The sequence below is a fragment of the Strigops habroptila genome, chromosome Z, assembly GCF_004027225.2.
Source record: "Strigops habroptila isolate Jane chromosome Z, bStrHab1.2.pri, whole genome shotgun sequence".
Taxonomy (NCBI): domain Eukaryota; kingdom Metazoa; phylum Chordata; class Aves; order Psittaciformes; family Psittacidae; genus Strigops; species Strigops habroptila.
In genome coordinates this window covers 68,430,026-68,453,837 of record NC_044302.2, presented here as the reverse complement: position 1 = coordinate 68,453,837, position 23,812 = coordinate 68,430,026, and the positions used below count along the sequence as shown (strand labels likewise).

General features: G+C 36.2%; 1 protein-coding gene across 4 annotated transcripts in view; it reads right to left on the bottom strand.

The window, feature by feature from the left end:
• Positions 1-588: 588 nt before the first annotated feature.
• Positions 589-23,812, bottom strand: part of TTC39B (tetratricopeptide repeat domain 39B) — a 70,344-nt gene continuing 47,120 nt past the window's right edge. For 2 of the 4 annotated variants that reach the window (XM_030469922.2, XM_030469923.1), the window contains exons 7-19: positions 21,915-21,979; positions 21,653-21,758; positions 20,221-20,286; positions 18,345-18,453; positions 17,406-17,473; positions 17,252-17,311; positions 16,775-16,936; positions 15,578-15,669; positions 15,166-15,286; positions 12,561-12,672; positions 9,193-9,310; positions 8,255-8,371; positions 589-7,284 (exon numbers count right to left, since the gene is read on the bottom strand). In XM_030469922.2, coding sequence (XP_030325782.1) covers positions 7,188-7,284; positions 8,255-8,371; positions 9,193-9,310; positions 12,561-12,672; positions 15,166-15,286; positions 15,578-15,669; positions 16,775-16,936; positions 17,252-17,311; positions 17,406-17,473; positions 18,345-18,453; positions 20,221-20,286; positions 21,653-21,758; positions 21,915-21,979 — 1,293 coding nt within the window. In that variant the 3' untranslated portion in view covers positions 589-7,187. Of the gene's footprint in view, positions 7,285-7,912; positions 8,030-8,254; positions 8,372-9,192; positions 9,311-12,526; positions 12,673-15,165; positions 15,287-15,577; positions 15,670-16,774; positions 16,937-17,251; positions 17,312-17,405; positions 17,474-18,344; positions 18,454-20,220; positions 20,287-21,652; positions 21,759-21,914; positions 21,980-23,812 lie in introns of those variants that run through there. The other 2 variants (XR_003989109.2, XM_030469924.2) reach the window with 2 other exon arrangements.

Below are 23,812 nucleotides of genomic sequence, written 5' to 3'. Positions count from 1 at the left end.
GGTCAAACATAGATTTATCAGGCAAAGTAGAAAGAAAAATTTGTGGTCTGCCTTCCCTTCCATCCCCTTATTCCTTATCTAGAGAAATGAAGCAGGTCCTCCCATGGATGTACTCATCCCTTCCAGGTGCTGCCTTGACACAGCAGCACAAGGTACTTGGGGAATCTGAATGCTGAAGAATTCAGCCAGATGTGTGTAGTACTTGCACATGTAATATAACCGTTACACCATTTGCATTTGTATGATTTTATTGCCAGAAATGCTTAGATATTATGTTTCCCCCACAACGTTTCACTTGTGGTTTAAAACCAAAAAACCCAGTTTGAAAATCATGCAGGTCACTGTAAACATGTTTGTGTAAGTGGCTCTCACAAAGCCACCTGGTAAAAAATAAACATCTTTAAAAAATAGTTTAAGCTCTTTCTCAGTGGCTTTTGGTAAAATTTTGACTAACTACACAAGTCATGAAACAACAGGGGATTAAAACTCCTTAGCCTGTAAAATGGACAGTCTCTTCAGTTGGATTATATTGTACACCACCCTCCCGCCCTCAAGGTGCCCAACAATTACCTCCAAACAGACAGCATACAGTTTTGGATAGAAACAATTTATTATGTAGTGAAAAATACAATTGCTATAGTCATATTCGCTTCTGTGCCAAAAAAATCCCCCACAATCAACAGAACAGCAGCTTCAAAATTAAGTGTGAAGGTCCACAAACATTACAGATTTCACAGGAAATAAACCAGCAAGAGCTTATAGGACCATTGACAGAACGTTAAAATTCAAAACATTCAAACATTCAAAAGTTTAGAAAATACTATTTTATAGCATTCTAAACAAGTTGTACTCTAATATCAGTTCATTTCTAGCTTTTTCTACCAGAGTAAGAGGCTCTATCCTCTATATCTTCTACTCAAATTGTTGCTGCTATTAATTTACTAAGTGATTTTCTTTTTTTTTATCCCCTCAAAATGAGTACAGGTATTGAACTGTACTATAGTGGAGACCAGACAGTTGCTGTGAGTCTACATAATCCATGTTTTAAGAATAGTGTTCTTGGAAAAGCTTCTTATTCCAGGAAAACTTGTGCACTTGCCCTGAGCTGAGCAGCGTTTCAGACTGTTAAGAACATCTGTAGCTGCCAGCAACTCGTTTTTTCTGGGATTCTTCCTACAGTTAATATCTACGAAACTGAAGCATCTTAAAAAGGAGTGAACAAGTGCCTCCCAACCTCTAATTTTACACCGAAGACATCACAAGTAACAATTTAAGACCAATTATTTTCCTATTATTTGATTTAATTTAACCTAATTCAGCCATTATGTCTGATCAGTATTGATCCTCTCTTTTTTTCTCTGGCGGTCCCCTAAGGAAACCTACAACACATGCCCAAAGTTCAGATGGAGATATGAATCCCACTTCACACCTACATGTAGATAACTGTCTAGTTCTAAACCACAGTGAACACAATGAATTTTTTAAAAAAGTCTTGCCAAGTCTGTCAGCAATTCATAAAGATAAAAGCAAACTTTTCAAATTAACTTGGGGAAAAAAGACTAAAACCATTAAACTTTTAAAATCTGGCATTACAAAACTTCCATGTGTTTTTCCACAACTTCGTACGTTTATTTTAGACATCTGTCATCCGAAGAAATGGCTATTAGCCATAGCTCTGCAAGGTTCTCACAGAGACATGTAATCCTGTTCTGGTTGTACTGATAACAAAGTCTTCATACAGGAACTCAAAACACCCTTTCTCTGCAACTGTCATCAGAGAACTCCAACTACATGAAATCAGCAATTTGGCCTGGAGGGAGGTCTATCTATCCTCATCAGCTTTTTCCTAAGGAGAAATAGCTATTTTGCTCTGCATTACCTCTGGATCATATTGCCTCCTTTTAGCCAGCAAGCGATTACTCTGCATTATAATTTTTCTTACTTGACACCTTTCTATCACAATGACATTTGCACTATCTTTTCACATCATTGTTTGGTATAGTGCGATATCAATGGTTCAGGTGCTGTGGAAATCCCTATCCAATATAATCCTACTTCTACCCCACTGTTATCCTTCACACCCAAATTTCTCCTGCATTTTCTCCCTCGATCCTTTCCTAATGGCTATCCCTGCTACAGCTAGCCAAGACAAACAGTTACCTCTATTTTGCATTATTCCAGGGAAGCACAGATACTAACAATAGGTGAAAGACTTTTCTTTGAAGGCTCTGCTATCTATTTCAGACAGTCAGGCAGACAGATAAGAATAGGATTCCAACCGGCTGTCCTGGGCAAGTAATGAAAAAAAATCAAAGAACTAAAATAAAAGCAAAGAGTTAGCTCTCCCTTTTCATTTTTTTTTTTTTTTTTTTTTTTCCCCTTAAAAAGGGAAAGTTTGTTTCCCCTTTTTAGCTTCAGAAGTGTCTAGGAAGAAAACAGCTGCCAACAAACTTCTCACTGTTCCAACTGGGTTTCACACACTAGAAACACTGGGTATGTAACAGTTTCCAAAGTCCACCTGGACAAAATTTCCAGATAAAGCACTGGAGGCCATTCAGACTGGTGGACCTCATCTCATTTAGGTGCAAGACAAGCTTCCTGAAGTTAAGAAAACTTGCTGTATCAGAAATCAGAAGTCACCTTTCCATTTCTGTCCTGACAACATTCAGTCAGTAAAATTTAAATTCAGTTTTACAGTGGACCCAAAACCAATTGGTATCTCTACTGCAACGTACTATTTGAGTAGTATATCAAATAAAAACCACAGTGGTTTTAACATAAGTCAACTGAAAAAGATGGAAAACTCATAATAAAAGACCCACCAATTTACCAAGTGGCACTGAAGACTATCCCCTGGAACTGCTTAGACAAGAAAAGGTATAATTTTATTTCAATTAGATTGCATAACTCCAGAAATCCCAGAGGTATCAATGCAGTAACTTTTCACGTACAACAGCATGTAACCAGAATGCAAAGCTAGCTTATTTGGCTCTTCTTCAGATTTCCTTAAGAGAGGGTGACTTGTTCAATAAACAGAACTGTTATTACCCAACAGCATGCAGTGTTCCAGTTGCAGATCATAACATAACTTCTGCCATATGCTGGCATGAATGCAGATGTAGTTCCTGGTTTTGTGCTTCTATCTTTCTTCAGTGTGTTTTCTTTTCCTCCTTCTATTCAATGTACTTCCTTTATTCAATACTCTGCAAGCACTCTAATCTAGCTACAGAGGTTTTATTCTGGACTATGGTATGCCTAATAGCTGAAACTAAATTAGCATCTCACAGACATTAACTAGTACACAGGAATATTTCCACTCTTTTGCCTAGCTGTGAGCCAAGTTAATCTACTATATCGGTTCTTATGGTAAACAAAATCACCATTCTTATCATTCAAACCATGGCAATTATTGGTAACAGGTAATGGATATTGGTAATTCCCAGCAAATAGTTAATTGACCTATTTGCTGTGAAACATCAGGTAAGATTAGATGCAACTATGGAAATATTTAACCATGTCACATTAAAAAATAACTTTGAACATTCACTTTTCTAAATGTTACTAAAACCAAGCCCCGCACATACGTATAAAGATCATTTTCTCCCTGGGTTTAATGTTGGGATTTAAAAGAATCCTAGAGAATATCATATCTAGCTCTTACTGAATTAAATTAAATAACTGATAACAGAATGAGTTAATTATTAATCACGCCTGTACTTTATACCATTTAAAGGTATTATTTGATCACTGGTGAGAGATTGAGACTAAAGCGGTTTATTTTTTATTTGCTATCTACATTTCAAAGACCCTTCATTCTCTCCTAGACCTTGATAGATTTGTGCAAGCTCTCAGCCTAGACAGGTTGTATACAAAGAACTATATGCCCAAGATAGCATGTTTAAACTTGAGATCAGGCCTTTTTCTGTTGATATTGTTTTGATAAATCCCAGCTGAAGGTTCTTTATGCACAACTAGAATACGGTGCCAAATTCAGCACTCAGTAGCACAAGCATAAAATGTGCTTTACTCCTCTGAAGTAAGAATCCATTCCAATGCATCACAATGAACATTTCTACATGCTCTTTAAACCAGAATATACTTTTCCATCTCAGCCTCCATTTTTCTGCCTCAGGTACCACATAGAAACAATGTGCAAACCTCCGTAGTTTAGAAGCAAATAAACTGCACCACTAGTGCAAATATAAACATTCTTTGTTGAACTATGCAGCGTAAGAACATACAGAAACAAAAGGACATTAAACATTAAGATTAGTAATAAAGTAACTGCAAAGCCTAAGTTGGATTGCTACAGTTACTTGTTTTATATATTAGTTGGCAAGGTGTTTTAAAAACATAACAGTATCTGATTATTGTACATTTTTCTGGCCATAAGGCGCTAAATACAGCTGTTACCCATGTGTATTACGACAGTATTCCAATTCTGTTAAAAATTGGTGGGCAAGGACTTAAAACCCATAACACAACAATTTTTCACCAACAGACTAAACATTTGAATGATATGCACAGACAAGAATTTTTATAATATTTTCTAAGTAGACAATTTTTAATCAAAGAGGAGCTTTGTCTTATAACCAGGCTACTTTATGATTCCTTACCTTAAAAAAATATACATCTATTATCAGAAAGATCATAATGATCTTTTGTCATACTGTAACTATGTAAGTTTAGCCTTGCTCGCTTAAACAAGATTTAGCTTTGCTCTAGTATATATTATAATTTCTACTATTATCAAGAGTTTATAGCATCATAGATAAATGCTCAGCTTTGCTCTGTTTGAAAGTTTCAACACATTATTCAAAATTCCCATTTAGAGACAAGCAAGGTGAAAATATAAAGAGCAATAAGACTAAAACAGAGTTGTATTTAAGGCCTGGTACAGTACACAACAGGTGGAAAAAAAAAAAAGCCATAAACTTTTCATCCAAACTCTTAGCCACAAATCACTTAACTTAGACATACCGTAGTAAACAATACTGCATCAATGATGCAATGTGTCAGGGAGACATACACTTCTTCTGCAGCATTTGGAAGACAAAGCATCTCTACAGCTCTACTGAGACCTACCTGAAGAGATAGGAATCACTGAAATATTTATATTTCCAACACTAGTAAATTGGAATAAAAATCCAGAATAAAGCTAAGAATATTGATCAATCAGGCTTTCTAACAAACAAGTGCAGAACAGCAGCACAGAAAAGGAAACAAGCTGTAAATAGTACTTAATGCTGGAAACCTCAGGGCATCAGAACACTAGAGAGAGTACTGCAAATCTGTGTTGATAAGCCTGTTTTTTGCACAAGTGCAAAAACACCGATCCCAAAAGAGACAAACTGTAACATACACAGGGCGTTAATACTGTCTCTGGAAGGCTGAACTGAAGAAAACAAAGTTCTCTTTTACTCATTTATATCCAATTAAATGACTCAGTTGTTTACAAAGTCATAGAAGAAAGCTGTGCTCTCCGTCACCCGAGAAGAATAGCTACAGCATTTACATTATATTGACTTTAATTAGAAACTTTCAGTTACTGAGGACACATTTTTCATATAATTCTGTTCTGTTTTTTCTTGAGTTAGGAGTTAAGGCAGAGAATCACATACAGGAGCATAGTTACTATGAGTTTACTGTGCAGAAGTAAATATAGTGGCATTAATAAAATATGGAAATGGACAAGTTTTGCAATAATTAGTGAAAGAACAGGTATTGGCTGTATACTTAGAATTCAAGTATATTCTTAAGAATAGACAGCTAGCAGAATCTGTATATATAATGAACTAGTAAACTCAATTTGATACTGCTGTTTACATAGTAAGGTGAAAAAAAAAAATAGATGCACTTACAAATGTATCTCAATTTTACTACATATTTGTGGTAGAAAGTAGGAAGTTGTGATTAGAATATGCACAGTTTCTTAACTCCAAATTTAATAGTGCATTCAGGTTTTGATGCACAGTCAACTTGCATTAGTATGAGTTATTCCCATTACTGGGAAAATAAATAAATAATGACAATTTTTATTTATTTTGGTTGGAATCCAAGAACAGAGAAAACCAACAAGGGAGGCAGTCTTAAAATACTAAAAGACTGCTTCAAAAAAGGAAAAGAACAATCCTTTCTTCAGATCCATGACAGGGAAGCAAACCATTTCAGTTGCACCCAAGAATTATTTGGGGTAGACAAGAGGAAAAATTTCCAAGCCTTTTTCCATTGCGAAAGACATCCTGTGTAAGTTACAAAGTGTCTCTCAGTGCAAGATTTGGGCTGGGTTTTTTTTGGGTAGTTCTTTATTTGATTGTTTTTTTTTGGGGGCGTTGTTTTTTTGGGGGTTGGGTTTTTTTGTTGTTGTTGTTCAGTTTGGTTTTGTTGTATTTTTTTGGTTTGGTTTGGTTTTCTGGTTTGAGGGTTTTTTTGGGTTTGGTGGGGTTTTTTGTTGTTTTGTTGGGTTTTTTTTTAAACAGGTTTAACAAATCTGTCGGGAATGACATGAGACTGTTGATTCTGCAAGAGCAGCAGCCCTGCTTTTCTATGACTGAAAAATACCCCACATAACCACTTATTTTGAATGAAACAGACCTGCAAAGACATTATACCTGTAGCCCTGCTTAACTTTATCTGACAGTGTAAAAATACCACACTTCAGACAGGTTAATTCTGTTCCCAGAATGAAATAAAGTCAAAGATGATTAATTTTTTGCTCTGGAACACAAATTTCAGAATCTGGTATGCCAAATGTGAGTAAAGTTATCTGCAGACATTGCATTTTTATTCCAGAGGCAAAAAGGTCTCAAGTATACTGCAGAAAATCAAACCTTTAAAAAATGCAGAAGTTATCACCAGTTCCACTGCATAACCAGCATCTGTTTTCATATAAAAAAATAAAATAATTGCATTAAACTTTATTGCACCATCATTTTTTTTAAATATTCCCCATTCAAGTCAAATATTTAATTATTTTTATCGAACAAAATATAAGGTCTTTTTAAAGTAGCAAGTTGATACAGTATATGCACTATACAGAGAAAAAAAAAACAGTCTAAAGGAATAATATACATCAAATCAGAGATGACAGAAAACAACCATCAGGTTGCTTCCTTTCAATAACTAAAAAAAAAGATTGCAAAAAGATTGTGTAGGCTATTGTATGTATGAAAAGCGTCCCTCCTCGTTCAAGGTGTTGAAGCAGATGACGCATTCATGCTGTCAAGTGCTGCATGAATTCTGAAGTGCAACCTCGACTCCATAGAGTATTCTTTGTAGTTGTTTCTGAAAAACATAATGCTAGTGTAAGAAAAACATTTTTGGCCTGCACTGTTTCTACTTCATACATGCAGTTCACAGTCTTGATTCCTTCAACAGGAAACAGAGTCTGCTACAAACATTTAAAGCTACATCCACAAACCGAGCAGAGACTGATGCAGTACTAACAATTAAATGCCCTGATAAACTGAATCCATCTCTTTCACTTATTTTGAATCTTTCAACATTCCTCTCAATTACTGAAGTTTGTTGTGAAAAGAAAGCTAGAAGGCCATGGAAAAGAAAGGCTGTTAGCTGAAAGTTTATGTTCAGTGTCAAAACACAACTCAGCCAGCTAATAAAACACAGGGAAATCACATTATACAATTCAAACAAGCAAACAGAAAAGCAAAAAACCTTTTATGTTTCTAAAAAAGGTTTTAGGAGACTGTTTCTAAAGCACAGTCACAACACTGTTGCATGATTGGGATACTTCTCTGTAAACACAAGGGGCAAATTCTACCCCATACTTCAATCTACAGATGAAGCTCAAAATTTAGCTCTCTATTTCTCTTCTGTGACAGGATGCAAAAGGAGAAAGGGAGGTGATCAGAAGTGTTTCGACCTACTCCCAGTAACACCTTTAGGGTCTTACATGCAGCAGATGTAAGACCCACTGAGCTGCTCTCCTGGACAGAGGTGGTATAGATCCTCTCTCTGGACCTTCCAGCTCCATCCCATGCATGTATCAGAGCCTCAGCGTCCTTTAAGCCTAAATGAAAAGGAGACATATTCCCTTCTTACTGTGTCTTGATTGATATTGTCTACTCCACTGTGTCTGAAAGACAACTTTTCCCAGTCTGAAACACAGATTTATAATTAATTGTATTTTGCAAAGAGGCTGCATGAAAAGAAACCATATGCGTTCATTAATGAAGTTACTCAGTTATTCTTGATGTATAAGCAAATGAAAAAACCACAACCCACAACGACTTACTTTGCAGTTTCTATGTATCTTATTGCTTTTTCTCTCTCATCCTGTTGTTTGTACAGAAGACCCAACTCATACAGGGTGAACGGCACCAAGTAACTATCGTATTTTATTTGCTTCTCACTAGAAAATCAGAAAAAATACATAAGTGGCTAATTACAACTTTTCCTCAAGTGACCAGTTAACTTTTAAATGCAATCACTGCCTGTGAAAGCACATGGCCAGAGAAAACACCCTGGAATCTTTTTTACTTGTTAACTTTGTGCACCTTAATTATACCCATAAAAAGTAGACATAAAATCCTGCCAACAAGAGCAAAAACTCATTCTTTCCTACTTCCTATCTGTATTGTGGTATGTTACGCAAGCTACCTTTAACACAATTCTAAGACTGGGAACCTACTGTGTAACTTACAGTTCAAAAAACCCAATCATCCAAAAAGATAACTTGAGATAAAAACAGTGTTCATTAGGCTAGGCAATATAATACAAATATTTCTTTCCCACACACAGAACTGAGATCCCCTTACCCTAGCTTGCCTGAAACGATCAGCAGAGAAGTAAGAAAATTCAATTTTTCCTCAATACAAGAAATTCTCAGAATCACTATGGCTGAAAGACACCCCTGGAGATCAGTTAGTCTAATCTCCGAGAGAGAGAAAGCTACATAAAGTTAAATAGACTAATATATCTATAGATAAAATACTAGCAAAGTTTTGTGGTTCTCCAACTTTCAGAGGTCGTTTAACTCCAGCTCCTTAACAGGATGTTGAAGTTTCATTATTCTAATATTTCTAATATTGTGTATTGTGTATTTCTAATATTTTCATTATTCTAATATTTCATTATTCAAAATTCTAATATGACGGCTTCTACAGAAGCATCGGAAATTTCACCCAAAGCTAAAAAACATGAAGGTTAAAAGTCTGTTTATATTATTTTTACCGTTGAATTACTTTACTGAAACATAGTTCAGCTTGCATGAGTCTTCCCAAGTATTTCAGGCAGAGGCCCTTTAGTAACTGCAACATGCACACATCATCCATATAGTATTCATTGTGATCTAAAAGTAAAAGCAAATACATCAAAAAATTTGAAGACATCATGAAAAGGAAAATTAGATTTTCAGTAGGTAATATGTATTCAGAATCAGGACCTTGCTTCTCAGATTTTATACCTCAAAATATACATAACCTTCAGGCACAATTTTACACACCGTCTACTAAAGATGATGTGTGTTAATATCTGTATCTCTCTCTTTAAAGCTACAGGCTAGGAAGAAATAAGAAGAAATTGAAACATCCAGATATTCTCCAGTCTTCTGTATCTGGAAGTCAGTACACAGCAGGCAAAAACTGACATCAGTTAAAGATTTCTGTATTTGTAATGACCTAAAACAGGAAGCAAAACCTACAGCGAGATGAAAGCTCACAAGTACACATTAGTTCTGCAGAACTTTCTGGAAGCATGATTTTGCAGTATAAACTCAAGAAACTGTGTTTATTAGTATTCCCATCATCTCTAATGATTAAGAAGCTTCACTAGTAGTGTCTAACAGTTGGAAAATTCAAGAAAGTTTAATGTTCAATAGGGCTAAAAATATCACATAAAAGAGCTTTTGTGAAGCAATTCGGAAATACAGTCTTAAGAAGTGTGGTCCTTTTTTGCTGCCTTGGTTTATAGCATTTGCTGGGTGCAGCGAAGGAAAAGGAAGGAAAGAAAACACATATGGATAGACAGATGGCAGCACATGCATTAACAATTCAGGAAGCAAAACACTCTCCCTTCAGATCATGTTGTTTACAACTAATTACCAGCTCTCTAAGGTCATATTAATTTTTTTCTTAATAGTCTGCCAAGAAAACAAACAGTCCTAGAAACATGCAAGCCTAAAGCACCTTAGGATTCAGCAAAGAGCTTTGCCATTACATTCAGGCTTATTTCTGTCTGTGTTTAAACCCAGAAAGTCTTGATAGATAGTAACTGACAGACTGCACTTTTTGTGACAGGTAGAAGCACAGCAGGAGAGTATTTTGCATTCCCTTTAACCTGTTTTGCTAGCCTAAGGTATTGGATCCATGCAACTGTCTCCTAAAGGACTCATTCATTGAAATTACTGGGGCAAGCACTGATGTCAGTAAAAGCCAGTCTCTTAACGACTTTAGCTAGTATCTCCCTGGTATTTCCCACAGGAAGAAAAGCTATTATGCAGAAACACTGACAATAAATGACAGTACATGCGCATGCCTATTTAATACAGACAACCTCCCAATAAATGTGGGAGAACCATGTTCCTGCAGTCCTCTATTTCCTCTGCAGACCAGAGGAAATATTGTTATCAGGATTTCAAAATACACAAGAAATTACTTTTTCTTGAAGTGACAAATTCCTTTTTTGTATCTTGGAGATGACACAACTGTGGAAAAATAAGATATACGGAAATCCTGAGGAAAAAAAAGAAATTCTATGTCTTTTATCTGTTCCTGCTACTACTTCTGTTTTCAGCTCTATACAACATAAACCCACTTTGAATTCATGACAGATTCCCTGCTGTGCCCATTCACTTGAAGCAAATGAAGTCTCAATCTCTAAAGGACCTTTTTGTACAATTAACACACTTTTTCAGTGCACCTTAGCAGTCGTTTAACACTATCTAGTACTGATAGTAGCTGTCTCTTAAAATAATACTGTATCATTGCCACACCCTGATAATAGCTTTGATCACTTTTTTTTGTTCCCAATTCAGCAGCAATTCTGGTAATCAGACTCTTTATCTTGTCTGAGTCCATAGCTTTAAGAGCTTTTAGGCTCACAGGTGCAAAGTCCAGAACAAACTGCATTTGCCTGCAGTTATTACTAAAAAAAGATACAGAAAGCATAAAAGAACCCCCAAATATGCTTCCAGATTACATCCTATTTGTGACCCACATATTTCCACAAGAAAAAAAAAATACTGGTATCTTTATTTGGTATCTTGTGCACCTCTGCTTAAGGATTTGACAGGAAATTTACTTCACTGATACAACTGATTAGCACTTCTAGTACAAGCCTCTGCATGACCCAGCACCAGATTCCCAATGGCTTCTGCCAGAATCCTCCACAAGGAACTCATGGGAACATTACTTCATTTACAGATGTCTTGCATGTCACTTGCATCACCAGACATTAGCAGACACAAGCAAACATTTTGGTTTTAATATGACCAAAAAAAAAAAAAAGGAAAAATGCTTGAGATTTAAGAGGCAGGCTACTGATTCTGCAGAAACGTGAAGAATAGCATAAAAAAAATTGGATCCAATTCAGTCCTGGCCTTGCAACTACTCCCATTTAGTTTATTATACCTTCCAGATTTTACCGCTATGCATTTCTTACATGTCCTTGTATAACTTCTGATGCATCACCTCAGTTTACATGTAAAAAGCAATTAGATGTATTTTTACATTTCATTATTAATGTTTTAATCATGGCAAAACTAACTGCTGCTGCTGAATTGTTGATAAGTGTGATTAAAATTTGGGTTCAACAGAAGTTATTTTTAGCGAATTACCACTAAAAAAAGTTTTATATTAAGAAAAGATAATATTTGCTCATTGTAGAACTCTGAAGTCTACAGAGACATTCACACGACAGATGACGGCACCCACCTGACAAAGCCAGGTATTTCTGCAGTAAACCTGTTGCAATAATAGGACTCAAGTTTCTCTAGGAATAAGTTATGGACTGATTCTCTAAACATTACCCTGAACATTTGTGCTTTAAATACATCAAGATCTAAAACCATGATCAAAATTTGTTAAAAATGTTGTATTTTACAATTAGCAAGTATATTTTATTTTGCTGAAGAGGACAAAAAACCCTCCAAATACCAAATCACAGATTTATGCATAGTACTTCATTACTTCTTTTATAGTTAATCATATTCTGCTCAGTATGTGTCCTCTACAGTAAAGCTAAAGCATGGTGTAAATTGGTTTAGAAAGAAATATTTTTCAGACATGTAAAAAATTAGTAGATTATGCTCCAAGAATGATCTCAGAGACTGGAATGTCTTATTAAGAATCGGTTAAGTTCTGTAACTAATGACCTCAAATCCTTGAGTTTTCTGTATTCTTCTGCAGCATCAATCAAGCCAGATAAAGAACATATCGAAGAACCACCACTAACTTTCATGTGGCTCCAAAATCTCCATACTCAGATTTAACAGCACGCTGCCTAAGTGAACACTTGCATCACAGAACATTAGTAGACAGAAGCAAAGAAAAACATCAGCATTTCTTACCAGCTTATTAATTCCATCTTAACTGATCACTTACTAGTTTCATTTTCTAGAGCAGCTTCTTCTTTTTCAATTGTTACCAGTAAGTTTTCAGTGAGATCTGCTCTTTTGCCCACAATTGCAAAGCCATTCCAGACATACATCATTTCCTGACCAAAAAAAAAAAAAAAAAAAAAAAGAGTCATGGAATTGCATAAATATTAAATTATAATAAATATTTAACTAAAGAGTATCCCTTGGAAGGCTGTTACAAAATATTCTGAGTACATACAGTACATACATACTGCCTACAAAAGCTTGTTTTAAACAATATTAAAGGTTTCAAAGCCGAAACACACACTGTTCACTGTTGAGAAGCCCATGAATATAAGTATCTTCAAATAACCACCCACAATGAGTACAGGACATTCTGTCAGTTACATGCAAAGACAACCACATTTGCCTTAATAATCATCTAATTAAAGTTGCATAAGAGTATCTATGGATAGGGGAAGCAAAATGATATTGAATGTGCGTGGGCAAAGTTAACCTGGGTTTCTAAGCTTTGAATGTTTTAACACCTTTCTAATGAATTCTATCATGTATTTTCATATATTTTAAAAAATGAAACTGAACAGATTTTATCACGTGATAGTTTACCATCACCCACATAACACATCAGCAAATCTGGGTATTTTAGCTTCAACTTGTGGCCTCTGCCACATGAACTAAAAGAAGCAGCTGAAAGTAATTATCTTCTACAAGATTACGGACAAATTTTGTGTGTTTGTGGATGCGCGCATGTATATGCAGCATACATATATATGTGTGCACCCAAACACACACTTATGCATCTGTTTATACATAGATGTTATAACCCATAGGCTGTTACTTTCCATTTGGAGCAACACTGGAAGTAGATGAAACTTCCCAGATAAAAACCTGGTTCCAGTACATCTAGCACACATTTCCAATATAATTCATACAAGATCTTATATTTTAAAGAAATCTCAGGAAATCCTGGCACAAGTGCTTCAGTACAATAGTAAGCAATATGTTTATTTCAAGGCATTAAATATTATCTCACTGTAACACATAGAAAGAATGAGAGAATACACATACCGCCACAACTCCATTTTGATCAGAAAAATAGAAAGTGCTGAAGTACTTCTTATCTTCCTAATGAGTCTGGAGGACAAGGACTGAAATTCTGCCAAACTAAAGAGGGAGGTGTGGTGCTGTTGACATGCCGGAGGGAAGGGATGTCAACCAGAGGGACTCTGACACACCTGAGAGATGGGCCAATGCCAACCTCATGAAGTTCAACAAGGCCAAGCGCAAGGTCCTGTATCTGGGTCAGGGCAATCCAAAGCACAACCACAGGCCGGGTGGAGAATGGATTGAGAGCAGCCCTGAGGAGAAGAACCTGGGGGTGTTGGTTATGAAATGCTCAACATGAGCTGGCAGTGTGCGCTCGCAGCCCAGAAAGCCAACCGTGTGCTGGGCTGCATCAAAAGGAACGTGACCAGCAGGTTGAAGGAAGTGATTCTCCCCCTTTACTTCAACCTTGCGAGACCCCACTTGGAGTATTGTGTAAGTTCTGGTGTCCTCAACACAAAAAGCACATGGAGCTGTTGGAGCAAGTCCAGAGGAGGGCCACGAGGATGATACGGGGGCTCAAGCACCTCATACAAAGACAGGCTGAGAAAGTTGAGGCTGTTCAGCCTGGAGAAGAGAAAGCTGCGTGGAGACCTCATAGCAGCCTTCCAGTACCTGAAGGGGGCCTACAAGGATGCTGGAGAGGGACTCTTCATCAGGGACTGTAGTGATACGACAAGGGGTAATGGGTTCAAACTTAAACAGAGATTTATGTTAAATATAAGGAAGAAGTTTTTTACTGTGAAAGTGATAAGACACTGGAACAGTTTGCCCAAGGAAGTTGTAAATAGAATCATAGAATAGTTAGGGTTGGAAAGGACCTTAAGATCATCTAGTTCCAACCCACCTGCCATGGGCAGCGACACCTCGCACTAACATGTTGCCCAAGGCTCTGTCCAATCTGGCCTTGAACACTGCCAGGGATGGAGCACCCACAACTTCCTTGGGCAACCCATTCCAGTGCTTCACCATCCTCACTGTAAAGAACTTCTTCCTTATATCTAATCTAAACTTCCCCTGTTCAAGTTTGAAGCCATGCTCCATCCCTGGCAGTGTTCAAGGCCAGGCTGGCTGGTGCTTTGAGCAACCTGGTCTAGTGGAAGGTATCCCTGTCCATTGCAGGTGGGTTAGAACTAGATATCTTAAGGTCCTTTCCAACCCTAACTATTCTATTCAGGATGAACACATATGCCATAAGCCCGTGCAGGTTTTTAGCTTAAAGGTAACTTTCAGCTTCATGTGACAACAGCAATCATTCTCTGTGTGTTTGAATTTTCATGTGAAAAATCTGGCTCTGGTTTTTCGATTGCTAGCAGTTGATAGCATGATACTGCCTATAGTACATTTCACAAAAATCCCATTGCACGTCTGCAACAATTCTTAAGAATACTAATAAAAAAATTGCAAGCACATACTACCTGATAATATTATTCTTTCCCTGTATAATGAATTACACTTATTTCTTTTCTGTTTGAAAAGGACAAAAAGAAAGCAAGAATAAATACCAAGGCAGGCAGTATCAGCTTCACCGGTTGAGAACTTGTATAGCGTCGAGCTTTTCTTACTGCAAACTTCTCAGTTGGGATAGATTTTCCTGAAATTCTCCGTTTTAGACCCTCCACTTGTCTACAAGAAGGTAAAATGGAAAACAGAAGTTGCTCTACATAATTTTTATTTCATCTTACTTCACTTACTAAGACTTGCTAACATATAACATCTTAAATTGTTTCACACCACTTAAACTGCAGTTGTTTGCTGGTAAAAACAGCATTTTAAATACTCCAATGCTCAAATAAAAGAGAAAAATGAAAAGTTGATGGTTATAACAAAGTAAGTCACACAAAACAAAGATACTCAAGTCAAAAACTACTATATGGAGGAAAAAACTGCACATCTACTTGCTTTAGAAATGTTTACCTGAATAAAGATATAATGTCCTCACCAGTCCTTTTCAAATCATCCTCTGGAAGCATACACAGAATTGCTGCCTTCTGGAATACATATATTGCCTATTTCAAAAAGAAACAGCACCATATTACCACATCTGATTTGCCGTGTTCAGTCGATACACAAATTGGACTCAAATCCTTGGACTCAATACAGAAATTAAGGACTCAAATCTCTCACTCCACTTGCTGCAGTGAAGTGTTTCCAGTAATTCTCAGGCAGGTGGAACTACAGCAGTCTAGCATTTTCTTTCTCATGTAATTTATGCTAATTTTTCCCCCCAACATATTTACTAATATTCTAAGTAAGTCAGAATGCTAAAGGCATTTCCTGCAAAGAACAGGACAATTTATTAAACAAAGCACTGACAAAGAAATGAGATTTAATGACGTAACTATTCCAAAGTCCATTACTGGTATATGTGATCTGTTATGTGTAAAGACATGCCTGAGAAAACAAAAGAAAATATCTGAGTACTGATTCAAGGGAAGTTCAGTAACTGGAGTTTGCAGAGAAAAAAAGAAACATCCATAATTCTACTCAAGACATCTGCACTTCACGTTGAATATACTCTTCTCTTCTTGTTTTGTCAAGAATTGGATGTATCCCCTTTTCCACTAAGCATAATAAATCAGTAATCTAAAAAGGAACAGACAAAAAGGATGTATGAAAAGTTATTTGCAATTGTGTTTGTTTTATACTTTGAGAAACATTTTTACAAAGAAAAGTTAGATATCCCAACTTTTCCCATGAGACCCCGTCTCCAGTAGCCTTGTCATTTCACGTCACAAGGTATCTGTTGAGTAGGTGTGCTCTCATTTGTTTAGAATTAACTAACAAACACAGTTTCTTCAACCAAGTTTTATTAGTACTAGAACTTGAGATACAAGTTCACAGTTTTCCTCTCCCTCTCTTTTCTCCTAACTCTGACAAGCACCTCTGTTTTTAGAAGGGCTGAAGCATTATTAGTTAGAGCTCTGATGCTTCAGAATGTGAAATAAAAATTCCTCCTTAATCAGCCAGTTAGACCTACCATTTTGGTGCCATCGTGCCTTTGCTCACGGGTTTCAGGAGAAAGAGAAGTAACATTTATTGTGTGAACTGGAAAGGAAATTTAACTGTGGGGAGGATACCAGTATATCATAACAATGTCCACCTTCCATTTACCTTAGACCACCTGCTCTCTTTGCTGAGCAGGTCTGCATACCGATATGCTTGAAGCCAGTTCTGCTGGAAGGTGTAGCACCACATCAGTTCCCAGTAACAGAGATGATGAATCTGTTTCCACTGTTCCTGGGCTGTTATGCACTCTTGGAACCTCAACTGCGCCTATGATATAGTTAAGTAAGAATGAAGAAAATTGGCTCAGTTATAGCTCCATGTAAGAGCAATGTCTAACTACAAAGCAAATTCTTACCTAGCGCCTAAGTGGAGAACACCTAACTAGTAAAATGAGATAAACTTCCCTTTCAGTCTCACTTACAGAGAGAGAGCTAGAATCAATATGGACACTGAACATGAACAGGGATAAGAGCATAATTATTAGTCCAACTAAAATAAGTTACTTAGATGAATTAGATATTTTTTTCCCCACAGTTGAACACCATACAAATAAAAACCTTTTAAGAGAGAAAATTGATTTACCTTTTCCAAATTTCCTTTCAGTGTATCTATTCTGGCAGCATAAAATAGAATAATGGAACCCTTGAAAAGAGATGAGAAAAATACCCAGTTACTATTTTTAGCTTAGGTAAGTACGTTTTTGTTGAGGAAGTACAAATCTATTGAGAATACACACATTTGGAAATTTCTGGAGGTAGGGTTCGAGGAGACTATCTGCTTCCTCAAAGTTGGCTTCCCCTGTACCTAGAAAAGATAACAAATAAACCTCAATATACTTAAAAAAAAAAAAAAGGTTTCATACATTAAGATTTTGGTTTTCAAATCATATTATGGCTTCCATAGATTAATGGATGACTGTTTTTATGCAAAAGCAAAATTATTTCATCATATTTTGTTTTCATAAAAATGAATTCTTGTCTTGAAGGTACTAAGTACTTTTAAGATAGGAAATGTCTGTAAGTAGAAATGGAATACAATATATGAATATTCTTTAAACTGTTCCATTATAGAACCCAGTTATATTTTTAAATCCCTATAACTGCTTTAGCAAGTTAGGAAAACACTTCTCAGCTGCCTCCTTTCCTAATTTTGAGCTCAGTAATGAAGTACAGGTGACACTGAAAGAAATGAAGTTCTCCTTAATTTCCTGATGAGCCTGAGGGACAAGGACTAAAATACTTCCAATCTAAAGAACATTAAAATATATGACAAAGATGCATACAGAATTAATGGTGACTTCTAGCCACATGTGACAAAAGTAATTGATTTTCTACATGTTTGAACTTTCAAGCAAATTGTTTGGGAGTGAAGACTTCTTTCTGGATATAATTTTCATAATACCGGACATTAATTTATATATGAGGACTTGTCTGAACCTAAAGGTGTCATGATATTTTGCTGTTGCATGTTAAGACAGCCTTGCAAATGGAACGAGGTGTTGGTATAACAGTATCTACCCTCACTGCTTCTGCAGACATAGCTTTGTCAGAGATAATTAATACAGCTATCTCCTTTACAAAGCTAATTGGCCACAGTTTCAAAACTCAATTAAAAAAAAATCACAATATCTATCATAAAGTGTAGCATGACTGAACAGCTACACAGTGGGTCTCACCAAGGATTAAGGAGATGTAAGTATGATAAACCAACAGGGTGAAAGTACACAGAATGGCCCTCAAACTGCTGCCAGATGCGCCTTCCCGTAGTTGGCTGAGGCCCAACTCCTAAGAAACATCACAAACACATGCAGAATTAACTATCAGTATACAGAGTTACTATTAATAATTTCCGGCTCCCCAAAAATCCAGTTTTCCTTTCAGATATAAGTATTTCATAATTTGGCACTTTGTTAATCTCAGATCCAACACAACCTTCTACCAAAACAGTTCTGCCAAACCTGATAGTACTCAGCAAGGAGAAGATTAAGCTAAAACTGAATAAAATTACCCATGCAGTTCAGTGCTCTGGTGAAATGGGAACACCACACAGACCATGCAGACACACAGGTCTACATCACTTCCCCACGATTTTCTGGCTATGACTCTTCAGAATAAGGTCTTTAAATCTATGTTTGGTGAGAACCTCTCTCAACTGTTCTAGTGCTACTTGTTGGTGAGAGTCTTCCTTCACAGAAATCCCTGGTTATCCTCAATTCTCTTCCACCAAGTCAGCCACTGTTTTGAGGTTCTGATCAAAATATTAGCTCTGCTGATATACTGACTTCTAGATACTGTTTTCAGAAGCTACAATGGAATTTGAGTGTGCTGAGAAAAGAAATCCAGATTCATTAAGACTTACTTAGCTCTTCACACATGACACTTCTCATCCTTTTCAGTTTATGCCCATTACATGACAGTTTGACTGCTTGGGGGAATTGCTGAGACGAGCTCAAAGCTTCCCTGCTTAAGAGCAGTAGCTCTTCAGAAACATATTGGATTGTGACAGTTTTGCCTCAAAAGAAACAATAACTTAAGCTGAGTTTTACTGCACGGCAACTTGAGTTATCGGAGAATTCAAGCACCATAGAAAAAATGTGCTGATATTCCAAAATTGTTTGTTCTTTTTCCTTTTAGCTTTTATTGCCTTTTCAGTCAGGGCAAAAGTGTGTATAATGGAAGAGTTTCAGCACGAACCAGGTCTTTCACAGGAAGAAAAAGAAGGAACAGGCCTCTACTGAAGTCTAATTTTACATAAGCAGAATCATATTTGTGATTAACGGCATTAAGACCATATGGTGATTCTTTGTCTCACTAACAACTTAAAGTTTAGTTATGTATAATTCTGTGAGTTGCTTTGTTTAATCTGGTTTTCTCGTGTTTCTGTTCTGCTGGGGTTGGGTTTGGTTTTGTTTTTTTTTTTGTAATTAGTTTGGTTTAGTTTTAATTATCTTTTATTTCTTATAGGTACGAAAAAGAGTTTTAAAGGGCTGTAAGAAAGTTGCGATACAAGGCTAGGTTTACAAAAACAGGGTTATGATTACAAACAATAATTACAAATAAATAATTAAAATCCCTTTCCTCATTCATGAGAAAAAGATGTACTGAGGTTCTGCAGTAACACATGACATCCACAAATTTATTCTCCCACAGAAATGGGCTGGGATTATGGGTGGAAAAAATGTAGAACTGTGACTCTCACTCACCTCAGTATGGTATGAGGAACATCAATTTTTGACTGCATAGGCTCAAAAAGAAAGCTGATATCCTCTCTTTAAGGATCAGCAAAAGGAAAAGAAACTGCAGTTTAAAATACTGCTCTGAAGCAGATGGATCATTTCCCATGGTTCTTCAAGATCAGTGTACCACCATATATGCTTTTATGCCTACACCACCTAGCCCAATTCTCATCTTTTTAACAACACTAAAATACTGATAAATAATAGTTATACTTCTAGTGTGAATCATATGACATTAAATCCATCAAGTCTTTATCTGAGAAAAGACTAATTTGAAAAACAAACGCACACACACAAAACATATCAAATCCAATACCCTATCGCCAGAAAATCCAATAAATTCTAAAAGTCGAAGGATCCTTCCTGGTAGTAGTGACAGCATCTGAAATACATTTCAAACAAAAATAAGATAAAAAAAATCTTACATACCTTAAAAAAAAATAGCAAAACTAGTAGAAATTTGAGCCACAAATGCTAGCTACTATGTCAAATGTCATTTTTCATTAATGAAAAAGGAAAACAGAAAAGAACTCAAAAATAGACATGCATGATCAACAACATACAATCAGTTCGCAGCTTCAGGGAAACTCGGACTTCTGATGATCACCAGCATGGAAACAGGAAGACAGAGTCCAGCTTCAGATCATGACAGGTTTTTCTGACTTCAGCTGATCAGAATTGTTGGAAAATTGTGGGTCATTTGGAATGAAAGCACTATCTATTTTGGTAGTACTTACAATCTGCAATTGTCATTTTCCTTTACTCCCAATCAATTCACATAGTGGTATGACAAAAGTTCTACTTGTTTCTACTGTGGGAGCACTGAATTAGCAGATCAGCAAGCAACTTGTAGAAATACTACCTATTGTCCTTCAGCCCTCTAATACCTGCACTTTTTGTTCCCCTTGTAACGGCATTCCCCATGTTACGTAACAGAAAACTTAAGAAGATCACAACCACCTTTTCAACAAGCAGTACAAGAAGTATTTGAAAGTCAGTTTTTAAAAGCTCCATTCACCCTAATACATTCTGCCCAGCAGAGAATTTTTCTGCTAAGCTTCCTCCTGAGGAGGCTTCAGGAAGAACAGAAAAGGTCCTAGCACTTATGAACACAGATATCTACCAGTTGCTCGGGATTTAAAGACTTGACAGGCATAGAGAGACCTGAGTTGTTCTGACTGTACTCAAAACTGGCCAGGTCTAGTCTGGAATGATACAGAAATTAATAGACAAGCAGAAATCAACTCTCACCATTGCCATGACAGATATGGAAAGGCAGCTGTAGTAAATTGTAAAGAAAAACGCTAGTGTATGTACCCAGTTCTTTTGCACTAATTCAGTAAACTACTGCTCATTCTTCTGAATTTGTAATTGTCTATGCCAATCTACAGTATGCCACCAAAGCAAAAGAATGGTATACATGGAGGTGTTAGAGTAAAAGCAGTCACTCCAGATATCCATAACCAACGGCATAAGCATCTTAAAAATTCCTGCTCCACACAAGCAGATGTAGCTGCTTTTCCTCTTAAAAAAATACATACATAAATTAGTCCAAGAGAATTAAACACAATTCAGGATAAATTAGAAGGCATGAATGCAAACAGCCACTGCTGTTCTCATATTGCATAAAACTTTCAAAGTCTGTATCTTCATTTTCCAAATTTGTAATTCTTAAAACAGGATTACAGTACTGTATCTGAAAAGAAAGAATTATCCCAATGGCCTTCTGTAGTCTCAAAAAGTCATACCAAATTGAATGCTCCAATTCCAAGTTTTACTCCTCCTTCAAACTGGTAATAAGTCTCATTTTTGCTTTTGTTCCCCTGAGTCATCTGTAGCACCTGGTGACATTCTCTTTTGATGCAGAAACAAAAAAGGAGGGAAAAGGAAACATGACTTAAAATTATATGAAGTATAATCATTATGACTACTGTAAATATATTTCTTTTTATTTTGGAGGCTTTAATACAACTGCAACTGATTGAAAGGAAGTGTTTTCTAATGGCTTACTTGTATATTTGGTAACTTGTCCTAATTTTGAGGCCGCCTTTGATAAAGTTGATCATATTTTCATCCTGGAAGAAAAATATTTAATTGAATAAAAGTGTGCATTGAGACATTATATATAACACATACATAAAAATCTTCCAGCTACATTTACATTTATTTATAACTGAACATTAGAAATATTAGAAATATTAACATTAGAAATATTAACAATCTTTTTCAGTTATTACACTCATGAGACTGACATTAACACTTGTTTTAAGTTGTCAGGGAAACATTTCTCTAATGCACGTTACAAATTTTAAAACTTAAGAGACGGGAGAAAAGAAAAAGTCAGAATTACTTTTAACAGAATTTCGAACGCATATAAATGAAACAAGCAAGTTCTCCACCAGATGGTGCTGTAGTAACCTTTTCGAAAGTTTTGAAATACTGATTCTCAAACATAAGCCACATAAGCAAGACCAGAAGCTGGCAGCAGACAAATGAATCCCCTGAATAGATGAATTCTCATTGCTGATCTACAATAACCTCTGTTGATGTATTATCCAACATATATACTTACTAACTTACCACTAGAAAAATCAAAGTCAAGTCACAATGTTCTTTGTGACTCCTGAAATAAACTCCTGAAAAGCAGGACGGTTAACAGTTCAACAGGACAGAGTTTTTTTGAATTCACACAGAAGGCGAACATGTGCAAATATTTCAAAAATGCATATTTATATAGGCAGGGATAGAATATATGATATAGAAAATGAAAAAAAAAAGAAAACACTTTCAAAACCATCAACCAAAGGAATTTCTGGCTTCCATGAAAGGGTCACCATTTAAAAAAACCTCAATTGTTTTGTTTGAAAGATAAGTGTTTTAGTACAAGCATTATTATTATCTCTTTTGAAGGGTTACATTTTCATTATCATCATCATCCTCAGATTAGTCAAGGTCAGTCAAGGATGAGCATTATGGGGCATGAGAGCAATCAGCAGAGCAGGGTATTACAGTCAACAGCAATGGATATCTGACATGATAGATAGTGAGGTGTTGCTGCAGAGTATACCCCTAGGGTGGGGTTTTTTCCATTTTATAGAGTCCTAAGCTCACCTCCTTCAACAACTGTTTAAAAAAATCTCTTCATGTCCACGGGAAAAAAAAAAAAAAAAAAAACCACAAAAAAACAAAAACAAAAAAACACAAAAGGAAAATCACCCACGAAACAAAAAAGAAGGTTTCTTCCATTTGGTTAGTAAAGGAGAAAGTGAATAATAAGGAAGACTGGCATTCCATTAATAGTATTTCTTGACACCTCTGGCCAAAGTCTTGTATTAAGTGGTTTATGATGCTTTGCCAAATTAACTTCTAAGTACCTGATCTTAATATCTTTGTGACTCACTTCTCCCTCATTATTTGTATCTCAAGAGGTTATCTAAAACACGTTCATTAAACATTTGTAAAACACTCACGAAAAAAAGCATGACCAAAAACTATCTTCAGGAATCAAGTTGCAAATCAAATTTGAAAACACTGTAACATGAAGTCCCTGAACCCCAAGCTAAACAAGAAGCAGCAGACAGCATTAACCACCAGATCTTTCCGTGAACTGAATTATTTCCTCAGCAATATTAATGTATGCTCATTTTATAATCATTCATTACTTTACTGTTCCTGACACCATGCCAAAAACTCATGGATAACGATACTGAATTGGTGATGAGTGTGCATCAGCTGAAGTTTTGTTAGTTGGGAAACATCCTATCCTTTTCATGTGAAAAAAGACTGGCACTTTCAAACAAGATACTTTTGAACATCTTTTTAAAGAAGTGTCAGACAGGATGCAAGTCATTTAAACATACCATCTGTATATGATTGCAATACACCTTAGGTTTTTGGTTCCTGGGCAT